Below are 15,106 nucleotides of genomic sequence, written 5' to 3'. Positions count from 1 at the left end.
CAAAAAAACATCATGTATGTGGAGGGTCTGCAGGCTGAAACACCTTGTTGATGAGAGAGATCAGAGGGGAATGACCAGACTGGACTGAGCTGACAGGAAGTCTATAGTAACTCAAATAAGCACTCTACGGAAACCTTGAGGTGGATGAGCTACAACAGCAGAATACCACATCAGGTTCTACTCCCATCAACCAAGAACAAGAATGTGAGGCTATCATGGCCACAGACTCACCCAAGCTGGACAGTTGAAGACTGAAGCTTTTTTTTTCCTTTTTTTTTTTTTTTGGTAATCTTCAACTGTCTAGTTTGAGTGAGCCTGTGTCAATGATAGCCTCAGATTCCTGTTCTTGGCTGACAGGAGTGGAACCCAATGTGGTCTTCTGCCATTGTCGCCCATCCACCTCAATGTTTAATGTTTTGTGCAATATGAGATGCTTTTCTGCTCTTCACAGTTGTAAAGAGTGATTATATGAGTTACTGTATCCTTCCTGGCAGCTTAAACCAGTCTGGCCATTTTCCTCTGACCCCTCTTATCGACACGGCGTTCCACCCACAGAACTGTTGCTCACTCAGTGTTTTTTGTTTTTCGCACCACTCTGTTTAAACTCTAGAGACTGTTGTATGTGAAAATCCTAGCAGATCAATACTCAAACCAGCCCATTTGCTACCAACATCCATACCACAGTTAAAGTCACAGAGATCACACATTTTCTTCATTATGATGCTTGATGTGGACATTACACGAAGCTCTTGACCTGTATCTGCATGATTTTTTGCATTGAGCTGCTGCCATATGATTGGCCGATTAGATAACTGCATGAATGTGCTGGTGTACAGGTGTTCGTAATAAAGGGGACGGTGAGTGTAAATGGGTGATTTTTTTGTATTCTGTGATTCTCTGCATGTGCTCTCTGTATGTGCATAATGGATATCCAATGATCTATTGTAATTAATATTTTCGAAGCTAACCTCAAAGGTGTATCATGCATAATAACGAATATATGACAATCATTAACCTTGATTTTCCTGATATACATATACCTTTACAGCATTTTTTTGAGCAGTGCCACTGAGCCAGTAAGATGGAACTCCTTTTGGCTCCTTGATAGGAGGGTGTGCATTAGTGTCTGCCATTATCGTGTATGTGGAAACTAAATGAATGTATAGCATATTTACTAGCTTACTGCTTACTTCCGGGTTATAAATCATCGACACAGAACTAGCTATTAAAGTCAGCAAAGAGAGGAAACAGTTTGTGATTTTTAAGTTTTTCTCCACAGAATAAGATGAGTCATAGATGGCAGTGGATCTTGTGCATTAAAAGAGAACATATAATAAGCCTTTATACTACAGCACTATTGGATTCTTGAATCAGAAAGTGTGGATTAATTAATAACAGCATGGCTCTGACAGTAGAACTGGCTGTAACAAAAATGGTAGATTAATGCACTCCGTGTATGTTATCATTTCTATAGTAACAGTTCATACACAGAGACTTTAATAGCAGATACTCCAAATAATCTAAGCCTAATGATAAATGGATTTAGAAAATGCTAAGTGCTCTAAAGTGCTGTTATTTAACAAAGAAAAAGTTTTCTGTTTGTTGACGTTACCTGCAGAAAAAGTCTTGGGTGTCAGCACTTACAACCCTGTTTCCAAAAATGTTGGGTCACTGTGTAAAATGTAAATAAAATCTGTATATTTAATTAAATATATTACAAAGACTTTTCAAATGTTGAAACTGAGAAATTTTGTCTTTTTTTTTTTTTTTTTTTTTTGAGAAATATATGCTAAAATATATACATTTTGAATTTAATGCCAGCAACACATTTTAAAAAGGTTGGGACGGGGCAACAAGAGTCTGGAAAAGTTGTATAATGCTACAAAAGTACACCTGGTGGAACATCTCACAACTAATTAGGTTAATTGGGAACAGGTCAGTAATATGATTGGGTGTAAAAAGAGTAGTGGTGTAACGGATCACAAAACTCACGGTTCGGATCACATTACGGTTTTTGAGTCGTGGATCGGACCATTTTTCGGATCATCAAAAAAGGAGTGGAGACAAATGTAATTTGCTTTCCATTTATTACAAGAACAGCAAGGAACTTTTGGTTTTAACAAAAACAGCCTATAGAACCTATGATTTTAACAAAAATAAAATCAAGAAATAACCAGCTGAATAAATAAAATTTTTAAATAAAATATTCAATACTCAGTTGTTAAAGTGCAACATGTGAAAAACAACCTGAGACCTGAATACAGACCAAACCTTATAATGATGACAAATTTTTTTTCAAAAAGATGAGGATGTCTACATTCTCTGGGGAGAGAGTAGACCTCTTAGCAGTCACTATGCCATGGAGAACTCCCTCTCACTAGGAACTGAAGTGGCAGGCACAGCAAGGTAGCGTCATGCCATCTTTGCAGTGTGAGGGTATTTACACTCATTGTGTTTCCACCATGCCAGTGGATTACCACCATCCATTGGCATACTGCTTGCTGCCCTGTACGACGCCACCTCCTCTTTGATGGTGTTGGAAAAAGTTTTGTCTGTGTCTGACTCCTTCACAAAGGTATCCCCAAAAAGCTCTTCCATGGCTGACTTCTTTTGTGGAGGAGATGCCTTTGGCTCTGTGTCTCTGTGTCCAGTGGGTGTTGGCTCTGTGGCTTGACCCTGCAGAAAAAATTACTCAGAGTTATTTAACTATATTTTTTGTCATATATTTCATAGGCAATCAATAACATATACCAATATTATTCAAAATAAAGATCAATTATTCACATAAATAATAGTTAAAAAATAATTATAAGTAATGCACTCTTAATTATATTAATATTATACAATATTAATAATATCATTACTATTTTACCTCTTCAGTAGCCACAGTCTCAGTGGTGAGATCACTGTATGTCTTCTAGGGCAGGTTCTAGGTAAGTCAGGGACTTGAACCTTGGATCAAGTGCAGCAGATCTATGAAGATAATCTTGTATATCAGGGGGGTCAGTGTATCTGGAAATCAGGTCCCCTCTTATGGCAGCCTTGACATCTCTAGCAGTGCTGCTGTCTTCCTCATTTGCACACATGGTTTGTAGAATCCTGGTTTTCAGAGGTAGGATCATGGACACAGATGGTGCATTTTCAGTGCTCAATAGGGTTGTGACTGTTTTGAGAGGTTTGAGCAGCTGGAGGACCTCCTTTTCCTCTTTCACATCATCAGACAAGGTGACAATGTCTCTATTTTTTTTTCAGTGTCTTCTCTGTCAGTGCAGAGTATACTGCTGCTTGCTGCTCTGGATAGCGCTCCAACATGTCATATGTTGAATTCCATCTTGTTGTGACATCGTGTTCATACACTTGTGCGCTTGTGGGCTGGTAGCTGTAGCATTTCTTGCTTGGTCTTAAGCACATGAGCTGCTGTTATACTTCTGTGGAAGAAGGAAACCACCTTCCTGATCCTCCCAAGAAGGCGGTCCATCTGGTTCACTGAGATTCCCCTTTGGCATGCTAAAGTTATCACATGTGCAAAGCAAGATATCTGTGGCCCCAGTCCAGCTTCTGTCACTGCATTTACTTGGTTTCTGGCATTATCTGTGCTGACTGGGATATTTCTACATGCATTGTGCCTCTTTAACTTCCACTCAGCTACTGCTTCTATCAGTACCTGCGCTAAATTTGTGCTCATGTGACTCATGTGACATAGAGGGGGGGTGTCTGTAGCACCGGACTTCGCATCTCCCACTCTGATGTGATGTAGTGAGCAGTCACAGTTACGTAGCTTTCTGTAGCCCTTGATATCCACCCAACTATGGTGATCGCGATTGAGGATGCGTCTGTTAAGTCCGCGACTATTTTGTTTTTTTCCTGTTCGTAAAGTTCAGGCACGATCTTCATGGTGAAGTGGGTGCGTGAGGGTATTTCGTAGCGTGGCTCAAGCACTTTCAGCATGTTTTTAAATCCTTTGTTTTCCACAACAGAGTATGGCCTCACGTCTGCCACGATAAACATCTTGATAGTTTTGGTAATCGCTTTAGCCCGCTCTGATTCTGGTGCAAAGGGCTGCTTAAATGCAGCGGTGAGCAGCTGTTGCTGTGATTGTTGCGGTTTGCATCCTGTCGGCACACCAGGGTGATGTCGCTTCAGATGCGTGGCCATGGGCGATGTATTGCGGCTTTCATACGGCTTTCTCATGCCACAGTGCCTACACACTGTAACATACTTTTGTCCACCAAAAGTCAAAGTCAAATTTATTGTCAATTCTGCTATATGTACAAGACACACAGAGGATTGAAATTTCGTTTCCCCCAGACCCATGGTGTGAGAAACCAACATAACATGTAAATAAAAAAGTAAAATAAAATACAATACAATAAAATAAAATACAATATGTACACTTTAGACATTCACGGCACATGTGAGTGTGTAGATATTTACATTTTAGTGCAAAACAAGAGAGAGCAGCATTTGTGGAAGTGGACCTGGTTACACTGTAGTGCAAACGAGAGAGCAGCAGTAGTAAAAGTGGCTTGTGCATTTGTGTGATTTGGTGTGTGTGTGTGTGCGCAGTTACAGTTCGGTGACTCTTAAGGCAGAGGGCAGATAGGGGAGAGATTTCAGCTTTCTGACAGCCTGGTGGCTGAAGCTGTTCTTCAGTTTTGTGGTTCGGGCCTGGAGGCTACGAAATCTCCTTCCCGATGGCAGAAGACTAAAGAGGCCTTGTAAGGGGTGGGTGGGGTCCCCCGCTATGCTGAGTGCTTTCCGGGTTAGTTGGGTGTTGTAAATTTCTGCGAGGGAAGGTAATGTGGCACTGATGATTTTTCCTGCTGCATTAATTATGCGTTGCAGTGTCTGCTGGTGGGGGGGAGGGGGGGGGGGGGTCTTTGTATGCTCCTCTGTGGGTTGTGTAAACTACGTCCAAAATATTGTTTCCCCGTGTTGGAAACTCAGTGTGCTGATATAATTTTGGTAACACTGATCTAGGGTCTGCGTGGTTAAAATCTCCAGCCAGGATGAGAAATCCATCCGGGTATGTTGTCTGTTGCTCACTGATGGCATGGTACAGTGCGCCGAGTGCCTCGTTCCTGTCATTGTTGTTAGGGCTGGGTGGAATGTAAACAGCGACCAGCAAAATCACCGTGAACTCCCTCGGAATATAGAAAGGTCAGCACTTGACGATTATAAACTCCACAAGGGGAGAGCAGTGTCTGCAGACTACCACAGTATCAGGACACCAAGCGTCATTGATGTAAACACAGGCCCCGCCACCGCGGGTCTTACTGCTCTCGGCTGCTTGGTCTGCTCGGTAGCATGTTAGCTGTTCCAGCTGAATGGCGGAGTCAGAAATATTGTCCTTGAGCCACGTTTCCGTAAATATAAGGATATAACAATCTTTGACAGTTCATTGAGCAGTTCTCAGTAGCCGTATGTGGTCTATTTTATTGTCGAGAGAGCGTACGTTGGCGAGCAGGATGGTTGGAATAGCCGGCTTGTGTGGGCTAGCCGCTAGCCTAGCTCGGATGCCTCCGCGCTTTCCCCTCTTCTGCTTCCTCTCATGCCGCCTGCGGCGTCTCCTCAGCGGAGGGAGTGCAGAAGTCGAGGTCGGTGATGTAGTAGGCCGGCGGAGTAATCCCAAGCTCTGAAGCTCTGAAGCTCTTCAGCGTGTGTGGAGTTTAACTTGCAAATAAAAGTTCTCTTTATCTATAACAGAAACAACCGATCGTAAATGTGCCTAGAGACAGACAAACACGACGAACACTTACTGAAACACAATGACTTACACGAAGGTAAACATGTAAACACCATATTTTCGGGACTGAGAGGAGCCGCTGTGTCTGCATGCGCAGCCACTCTACTCACCTTCACCTTCTCACCACCCTTCTTATGTCATCATTATATTTTACAGGGAAGCCAAAATGCTCCCATACATGTGATTTGAATGACGCGGGCGGCTTTTCGAGTTTTTCTGTTCCTCCGCTAGCCATTGTCGTTGACTGATTAACACGCCCCGTTCACGTGAACACGACTGTGTAATTAATTACTGAAAAAGCAATATTTTCTTTTTCTCTGTGATCGTTAAAAATTTAGGATTAATCTACAAGTTTAAAAAATGAGTTATTAAACTGCGAGTCACGTGCGTGCTGAACCGTGGGTCGTGATCCACACGGATCACGGATCAACTGCGATCCGTTGCACGCCGAAAAAAAGAGGCTGAGTCTTTCAGAAGTAAAGATGGGGAGGGGCTCACCACTCTGTGAAAGACTGCATGGGCAAATGGTTTAACAATTTACGTTTGTCAACATAAAAATGCAAAGAAGTTGGGGATTTCACCATCTACGGTACATAATAACATTAAAAGATTCATAGAATCTGGAGAAGTCTTCTGTACGCAAGGGACAAGGCTGAAAACAAATATTGAATGGCCATGATCTTCAGGCCCTCAGACGACACTGCATTAAAAACAGGACACGACTCTGTTTTGTAAATCACTGCACGGGCTCAGGAGCACTTCCGAAAACCATTGTCAGTGAACACAGTTTGTCAGTCTGAACACAGTTTGAACACAGTCACTGCATCCAAAAATGCATGTTAAAAGATGCAAAGAAAAAAATCTACCATGCAAAGAAAAAAATCCAGAAATGCTGCTGCCTTCTCTGGGCCCGAGCTCATTTAAGATGGACTGGGGTAAAGTGGAAAACTGTGCTGTGGTTTGACGAATCAAAATTTGAAATTCTTTTTGGAAATAATGTTTTGGAGATGCTGTTCCTGATCCGGACTGACTGAAGTCTCCCTGTCAGGAAGTCCAGGATCCAGTTGCAGAGGGAGGTGTTCAGGCCCAACAGGTTCAGCTTTCCAATCAGGTGCTGAGGAATGATTGTGTTGAATGCTGAACTGAAGTCTATGAACATCATTCGAACATATGTGTCTTTATTGTCCGGGTGTGTGAGGGCCAGATGGAGGGTGGTGGTGATGGCGTCATCTGTTGAGCGGTTGGGGCGGTAAGCGAATTGAAGGGGGTCCAGTGAGGGGGGCAGCATGGTCTTGATGTGCCTCATGACGAGCCTCTCGAAGCACTTCATGATGATGGATGTAAGTGCAATGGGACAGTAGTCATTGAGGCAGGACACTGAAGACTTCTTTGGCACGGGGGTGATGGTGGTGGCCTTGAAGCATGTCAGAACCACAGTGCTGCTCAGGGAGGTGTTGAAGATCCGTGTCCGTGAAAACATGTCCGTGAAAACATCCGCAAGCTGGTCTGCACATCCTCTGAGCACCCTGCCAGGAATGTTGTCTGGTCCAGCAGCCTTCCGCGGGTTGACTCTGTGTAGAGTCTTCCTCACATCGGCCGTGGTTAGGCACAGCACCTGGTCATTGGGAGGAGGGGTGGACTTCCTCGCTGTCACATCATTCTGCACCTCAAACTGAGTGTAGAAGTTGTTCAGCACGTCTGGGAGGGAGACATCACTGTCACAGGCAGGTGATGTCCTGTAGTTGGTGATGGCGTGGATTCCCTGCCACATGCGCCGCGTGTCTCTGCTGGCCTTGAAGTGGTTGTGGATTCTCTGTGCATGTGTGTGCTTTGCCTCTCTGATGGCCTGGGACAGTTTGGCTTTCGCTGTTCTTAGGGCCACCTTGTCGCCTGCTCTGAAGGTGGAGTCTCGGGTCCTCAGTAGCGCACACACCTCTGCAGTCATCCATGGCTTCTGGTTAGAGCGTGTGGTGATGATCTTGGAGACGGTGACGTCATCAATGCACTTGCTGACATAGCTGGTCACTGATGTCGCGTATTCCTCCAAGTTGGTGAAGTCGCCGTTAGTAGCCGCTTCCCTGAACATGTGCCAGTCAGTGCGTTCAAAGCAGTCCTGAAGAGCAGAGATGGCTCCTACTGGCCAGGTTTTCACCTGCTTCAGAACTGTTTTGGAGTGTCTGACGAGCGGTCTGTATGCTGGGATTAGCATAACAGAGATGTGGTCTGAGTAGCCGAGGTGGGGGCGGGGCTCTGCCCGGTACGCGCCGGGGATGTTTGTGTAAACAAGATCCAGCGTGTTCTCCCCTCTCGTTGCAAAGTCCACATGCTGATGGAATTTAGGGAGCACTGACTTGAGATTTGCATGGTTGAAATCTCCGGCAACAATAAACAGTGCATCAGGGTGTGAATTCTGCAGCTCGCTAATAGCCCCAAACAGTTCACAGAGCATGTCTTTAGCATTAGCACTGGGTTGAATGTATACACAGATTATGAGGACGGTGATAAATAAAATTAACTGCATCTAACAGTCACAAACTCCACCAGCGATGAGCAGTAACTAGAAACTAGCACCGAGTTCTTGCACCATTCCGTGTTGATGTAAACGCACAAGCTACAGCCACGAGCCTTACCCCACAGAGCTGTGTTTATGTCGGCATGAAACGAGGCTAGCCCGTCTAGCTGAATGGCGGCGTCCAGAACTCTGTCGCTGAACCATGTCTCCGTGAAAACGAAGACGCAGCAGTCTCTAAACTCACGCCGGGTAGTTTGGATGTAATCCAATTTATTGTCCAGGGAGCAGACATTGGAGAGCAGGATGGACGGGAGAGCCGGCTGGCTAGGGTTTGTTTTTAGCCTAGCATGGACCCCCGCCGTCTTGCCATGCTTCTGCTTTCTCGCGCACCGCTTGCGACGTCCCTTCCCCCGGCCACTGGCGTCAGGTGACACCGAGGTCTGGAGGCCTGGTACCCGCAGCAAGCCGAGATTGCATAGTTTCTCCAGCAGATCATCATGCAGAATAGCTGTAGTAGTGTTTCTGAAACTTAGGAGTGTCTGGCGGTGGTATACACGAATACCGGTAGCTCCGATGTCCTGATACTGATAGAGATACTATAGTATTTTTGTTCAGGTAAGCCATACCTTATATAATGTAAATACATTATAAAAATACAGTAATTGTTGGGAATTTATTTTTAATTAAATAGTCAGAATTTTAGGATAAAACAAAGTATATTTGTATAGCAGGTATATGTAGCATTTGGTGCCATATGATATAGACTACTCAATAATAATCGAAGGAAACTGTCAACTAATCCATTATTATAACACAACACCAATAAACTTTGTGTGTGTATGTGTGTGTGTGTGTGTGTATATATATATATATATATATATATATATATATATATATATATATATATATATGTATATGTATATATGTATATATGCACAGTGCTCTGATGTGCTTGAAGATACTTGGTCATAGAACTGTAAACCAGGCTTAGTATAAAACTCCGCTCAAAACAGCAGACTGCCTGGACATAACAGACTAGCTAATGTTTGCTTGTCATTTGTTGACTATGGGTAGATACTTTGTTAATATCCTTAATTTTTTACTTTAACTTTTGACACCTGTGTTTTTCAGGGACAAGCCAAAGAAGATATTTGATGCTTACATGGAGGTGAAATATTCTGAGACAAAAGGTGAAGCTTTACCCATACACATTTCAACATCACCTCATGCATCTACCCCAATATATACCACCTAGAGGTCTTTACAAAGGATATATGAGTTTCAATTCCTTTGATACAGGACTGCATATATTTTAGCTCCATTACCATTACAGACAATTCCACTGTGTATGTCTGCTTTTAAAGCTGTGACAAGGAGAAATGGTTTATAATGTATAAATAATTTTAAGGCAGAATGAGACATTGAACTAAACATGCACGCCCAGTTTGGTGAAACCAGAAATGGTATGATGGACCACAGGTTTAAATATGAATGGGGCAATGCTCAGCATAGTAGCTGTATTATGTAAGTACAACCACTCAGTGACAGTCCCCATGTTGCATACACAGATAGGGTTGTGCTCTGTTAGTTATGGAGAAACATGCAGGCTACGTGTATTCATGTAGATGGAGCAACTTGAAATTCTTTTTATGTTATTGGTGCCAAACTATTTCCTCCATTTTTGCTAGATTTTACTAATAATTTCAAATCTGTTTATAACATCATTTTATTTTGTTTCTGTGTCTGGTATATAGGTCCACTATTCAAATAAATGTAGAGTAAATGTAAAATCAAGTAGAAGGAGCTTGCTCTTGCATGAATCAAAGTAAATGCCCAGGAAAAAAGATATCAGTCTAGGGCTCCTACAGCTGAAATCAGTATATGCAGTCAGAATATGGCTCATGCATCCTCACTGTTTTACTCATGTTGTAGTTTTGTGCAAATAATTTGCCGTTTGTGCAATATAATGTGCAATAATGTGCAGTGTGCAATAAATCGTCACTATACAATAAGTTGTGCAACATTAGGTGAGGCAGTCGTGTGCAAGATTGTCCACATGTTAATAAATTAGTAATGTTATGTAATGTAGGTGTAAATGGAGGTTGGGTGTTTGTAGGAGATGTATGGATCGAGATGAACGATTCTTAGTCCTTGGTGTTGTACCGGTTGAGGGCCCGAATGGCCTGCAGGAAGAACCACCTCCTCATCCTCTCTATATTGGCCTTTAGGGAGCGGAAGCGCTTCCCTGACCGCAACAGAGAGAAGAGTTCATTGTTCGGGCGGTTGAGGTCTTTCACTATTTTCCTGGCCTTGTTCCAGCGCCACTTGCTGTAGATAGAGTGTAGGTCAGGGAGCCCTGTACGGATGGCTCAGCTGATCGCACCACCCTCTGTAGAGCCCTCCTTTCCTGCTGGGTGCAGTTCCCAAACCAGGCTGTGATTTTTCCCGTCAGGATGTTCTCGATGGTGCAGGTGTAAAAGTTCCTTAGCATCTTAGAGGGCAGTCGAAAGTCTCTCAAGCGTCTAAGGTATAGACGCTGCCGGGCCTTCTTCACCAGGGTGTTAACATGGCAAGACCATGACAGGTCCTCCGTGATGTGAACACCAAGGTACTGGAAACTATCCACTGTCTCCACTGGGGTCCTGTTGATCGTGAGGGGTTGGTAGCTCCTCTCCTGCTTCATACTTAAGTCCACAATCAGCTCTTTGGTCTTGTTGACGTTCAGGAGGAGATTGTTCTCCTGGCGCCAATATTCCTGGAGGCTTGTTATCTCCTCCAGGTAGGCCTTCTCGTTGTTATCAGAGATCAGGCCCACTGCAACAGTGTCATCAGCAAACTTAACAATGATGGTAGAGCTGGAAGTGGCTACGCAGTCATATGTGTACAATGAGTACAGCAGGGGGCTCAGAACACAACCTTGTGGGGCTCCAGTGCTGAGAGTAAGGGAGGGTGAAACATGTTTGCCCACCCTTCCTGCTTGTGGTCTGTCTGTGAGGAAGTTGGAGATCCACTGACACAGAGACGGGCTCAGTCCCAGATCCTCCAACTTGGTGGTGAATTGGGAGGGAATTATAGTGTTACATGCCAAGCTGTAGTCAACAAAGAGCATTTTCACATAACCACATAATAACTGATGCAGTCTTACTCAAATTGCCCACTGGGGAGCAACATTCATATTTTTACACACAAAAAGCATATATCTTGGAAAGTATTAGTAAGAACTTTTTTTTTTTTTTTTTAAAGAAATTTTTTAGTTTGACTCAATTGCTGAAACTACAGAAAATTGCCTTTTGGTCCGTTTAGTCACACCCACGCAAATTTTGATAATTTGCATAATATGCTAAACTTACTTTTGCAGACTAATCCTAAGATTTTTGGCCAATCTTGACAATCTTGATGTCAAACTGCTCGGGAGAGTGTGAACCTCAATATTTATCAAAAACATGTTGACATTTGTAAACAATATGGCCACCACACATCAATCAGTTCTAAGGAGACAGAGCTATTTTATGCAAATAACTGTAATTCATGATTGGTCTAATGGATTTGAGCCAAACTGGAAATACACGGTCAGTACAAGTTCTGAGGATGTCTGCAAGATTGGGACATACATTGGGGTGTTGTTTAAGTCCAATTAGCTGTTGTTCAAGAATCACAATGCCAGTCAAGTTGAAATTTGGTAGGATGCATCCATGTTCTGATTTTTTTCATTATTCCTTTTTACTGAAAAACATGGCTGCCATTGGCCAATCAGGTTTTAGCAGGCATTTGAAAAGGTTCCCATAAAGCTGTGATCATGAAACTTGAATGGTAGTTTCAGCTAGAGACCTACTAGTAGCTGATGCAGTCTCACTCAAATTGGTCACTGGGGGCCACTGTTTATATTCATAGGGGTTGGAGTTGAGTTAAAATAGCTGTCCACCTGAGCTGAAAATTGGTGTGCTACATTAATCTGCTAATCTATCACTGGATTTTTAGTCATCACTGAATTACATCAAAAACATATGGTTCTATGTCTCTTGGCATGAACTTGCCACTGGGGGCGCTGTTTGCAAGGAGTGCTTGGATTCTGTAGATTGCTGCCTGCGGCTATATTTATGATTTTTCTGCCATAAAACGAATCGTGCAGCCTAAACCATAAGTTGTACAGACATAATACTTGGTCACCAGGTTGTACTCCCTCCTGCTACTCAGGCAAGTGAGATGGGCCTGATCGGCCCAGTGGTGGCTCCAGAGCCCAAATGTTTGTTTAGGTCCATATCTCATGAATCATGAGTCCTACAAACAAAGTGATTTTTTCCACTGATTCCTTGGGTTCTTCCAAACAAAAAAAGTCTCAAGAACCATTTAGGTCTGCCCACTTTATAGATTTATTTGCTAAATTGCATTATATGCCAAACCTACTTTTGAAAACTAGTCCTAGGATTTTTGGCTGATCTTCACAAATTTGGTGTCAAACTATTCAGGAAAGTGTGAAACTTAATAATTATCAAAAACACGTTGAAATTTGTAAACAATATGACCGCCACATCATTCAATACTAATGAGACGTAGCCTAATTTACTCAACCAGCTGTAACTCATGATTGCTATTTGCTATTTAGGTATTTGCATGGAACTTTAGGACTAGATTCTGGAGTCAGATGCAAAGTTTGAGATGTGGTCTTGCAAAGGGGGCAGCATTAAGGTCAGATAACTGTTTCTCATGTACCCTAAGTCTGATTGAAGATGATAATTTGCATAATACATAAAACCGACTTTTGCAAATTAGTCCTGGGATTTTTGGCCTATCTTCACAATTGTGGTGTGAAAGTGCTCATCAAAGATTTAATCTCAATATTTATCTAAATCATGTTGACACTTGCATACAGTATGGACACCATATGCCAATCAGTTCTAAGGATGTTGGAGCTGGTTCAAACAGCTGTAATTCATGATTTGTTATAGAGTTATATCGAACACCTGAACCAAATTTGAAACACATGTTCAGTACATGGTTCTGAGGATGTCTGCATTGATCTGGGCGTAGTCACTGAGCTGAAATTTGGTGTGCTCTAACTTTCTGCTAATCTGTACCTGGATTTTTAATGATCATTTAATTAATTCAAAATATGGCCACCTAGAGCCAGTCAGATTTCAGCAGGCATTTTACTCATCTAGCTTGAACAAGTATGTTCATGTGTGGTCTCTTTATTGTTCTATGTATTTTGGCAAGAACTGGCCACTGGGAGTGCAAGGAGTGCGAGGACTGCTTGGACACTGCAGACTGAAGCTTGTGGCTATATCTATTATTATTATTATTATTATTATTATTATTATTATTATTATTATAAAGGTACTCTTCCTTTCTTTCAAACATCTATAAATATCTAACTGATTCAATTTTTATTTTTGAATTATGAGTGTTTGAGACTAGGACAAATCAAAGCCCTAATTAGTTGCAGGTCAAAGTAAGGTGTAGTTAGGTTTCTTTTAAACAGTCATAAATAAATAAACAAACAGTTCAGCTTAAATCTACACATGTTTGGCATCAAATTGATCAGTAAGCCTTATATGACCTTTGTTTACCCCAAGCAAAATTCTAAACATATAAACTTGTCAGGTTCCTCAACACCATAAAATAAATATCCCCATGATCTGCAATTACTCCTAATGGAAATATAAATACCATCCTGAATGCCAAGTTCCCCAAAACCCGAAAATAAATACCACATGGACTCTAATTGCCTGAAACTAATTGTGCTATAATGCACTACTTCATGTTTTAGGCCTTATCTTGAGAACCCTGAGGCCTAGAGACAAAATTCTTGCCTCCCCTGATTCCTAGGGTAATTCTGCAACAATGTGTAATTTTGACCATTTATCTCTGCCCACTACGATTTTTTTTTTTGCCAATTTGTATAATAAAAAAACTGCATTTGGTAACTAATCCTGTTGAAGAATATGGCTGTCACCTGCCAGTCAGTTCTAATGGGGCAGAGCCTAATTCATTCAAACAGCTATTTGCATGGACTTGACATGCATCATTAAAAACACAATGCATCTTGAAGGCCGAGTTTTGGGTGTGGGCACGAGTGTGTATATACATATAGATAGATAGATAGACACACACACACACACACACATATATATATATATATATATGGATTACATGGGTTGTTACCAACATCTGGTGAAAATTTCATGTCAATAGCACCTTTACAAATATATTTACTGAGAAAAACGGTGACGCGTTCAATACTTATATATATATATATATATATATATATATATATATATATATATATATATATATATATATATATATATATGTATGTATATATGTATATAAAATCAGAGGTTGCGTTACAGAAATTACAATCCGTCACGCTGACAGAAAGAGTTGTAAAAATTCCATCATATTCTGTTTTTATCCACCTTTTTTTCATTTAAACTATTGGGACAGTGTCATCATATTTGGTAATGAGTAGTAGAGTTCCAGCTACTTTGATTATTGTTTAGGTCCTGAAATGCATGATTGACAGTGAATTTGAAAAGTTTAAAGTCATTGTCCAGATTAAGGTATGCAGTATATAGCTTCTTACTTGGCTACTTGTGTAGTTTGTTTATGTCACAGTTGATAATGAACACAGCACCAATCTAGTTAACTAATATTGGCAACGATCAGGGCATGTGCATGATCCTCTGAAAATAGTCACTTTTTTTAATTGTACAGTCAGGTCAATAAGTATTTGGACAGTGACACAATTTTCGTAATTTTGCCTCTGTATATCACCACAATGGTTTTGAAATTAAGCAATCAAGATGTAATTGAAGAGTAGACATTCAGCTTTAATTCAGTGGGTTTGA

The 15,106-nt window shown here is 41.7% G+C and overlaps 1 protein-coding gene across 10 annotated transcripts in view; it reads left to right on the top strand.

The window, feature by feature from the left end:
- The window catches only part of dennd1a (DENN/MADD domain containing 1A), a 118,821-nt gene that overhangs the window by 15,305 nt on the left and 88,410 nt on the right, over positions 1-15,106 (top strand). For 9 of the 10 annotated variants that reach the window (XM_053240017.1, XM_026928703.3, XM_026928701.3 and 6 more), the window contains exon 2: positions 9,390-9,448. The exons of the other annotated variant lie outside the window; for it this stretch is intronic. In XM_053240017.1, the coding sequence (XP_053095992.1) occupies positions 9,390-9,448 (59 nt within the window). The remainder of the gene's footprint in view (positions 1-9,389; positions 9,449-15,106) is intronic. 10 annotated transcript variants of the gene reach the window in all.

Source organism: Pangasianodon hypophthalmus, chromosome 15 (assembly GCF_027358585.1).
Source record: "Pangasianodon hypophthalmus isolate fPanHyp1 chromosome 15, fPanHyp1.pri, whole genome shotgun sequence".
Lineage (NCBI taxonomy): Eukaryota > Metazoa > Chordata > Actinopteri > Siluriformes > Pangasiidae > Pangasianodon > Pangasianodon hypophthalmus.
Note: the sequence above shows the minus strand (reverse complement) of the source record. Positions and strands in the feature narration are given on the sequence as shown.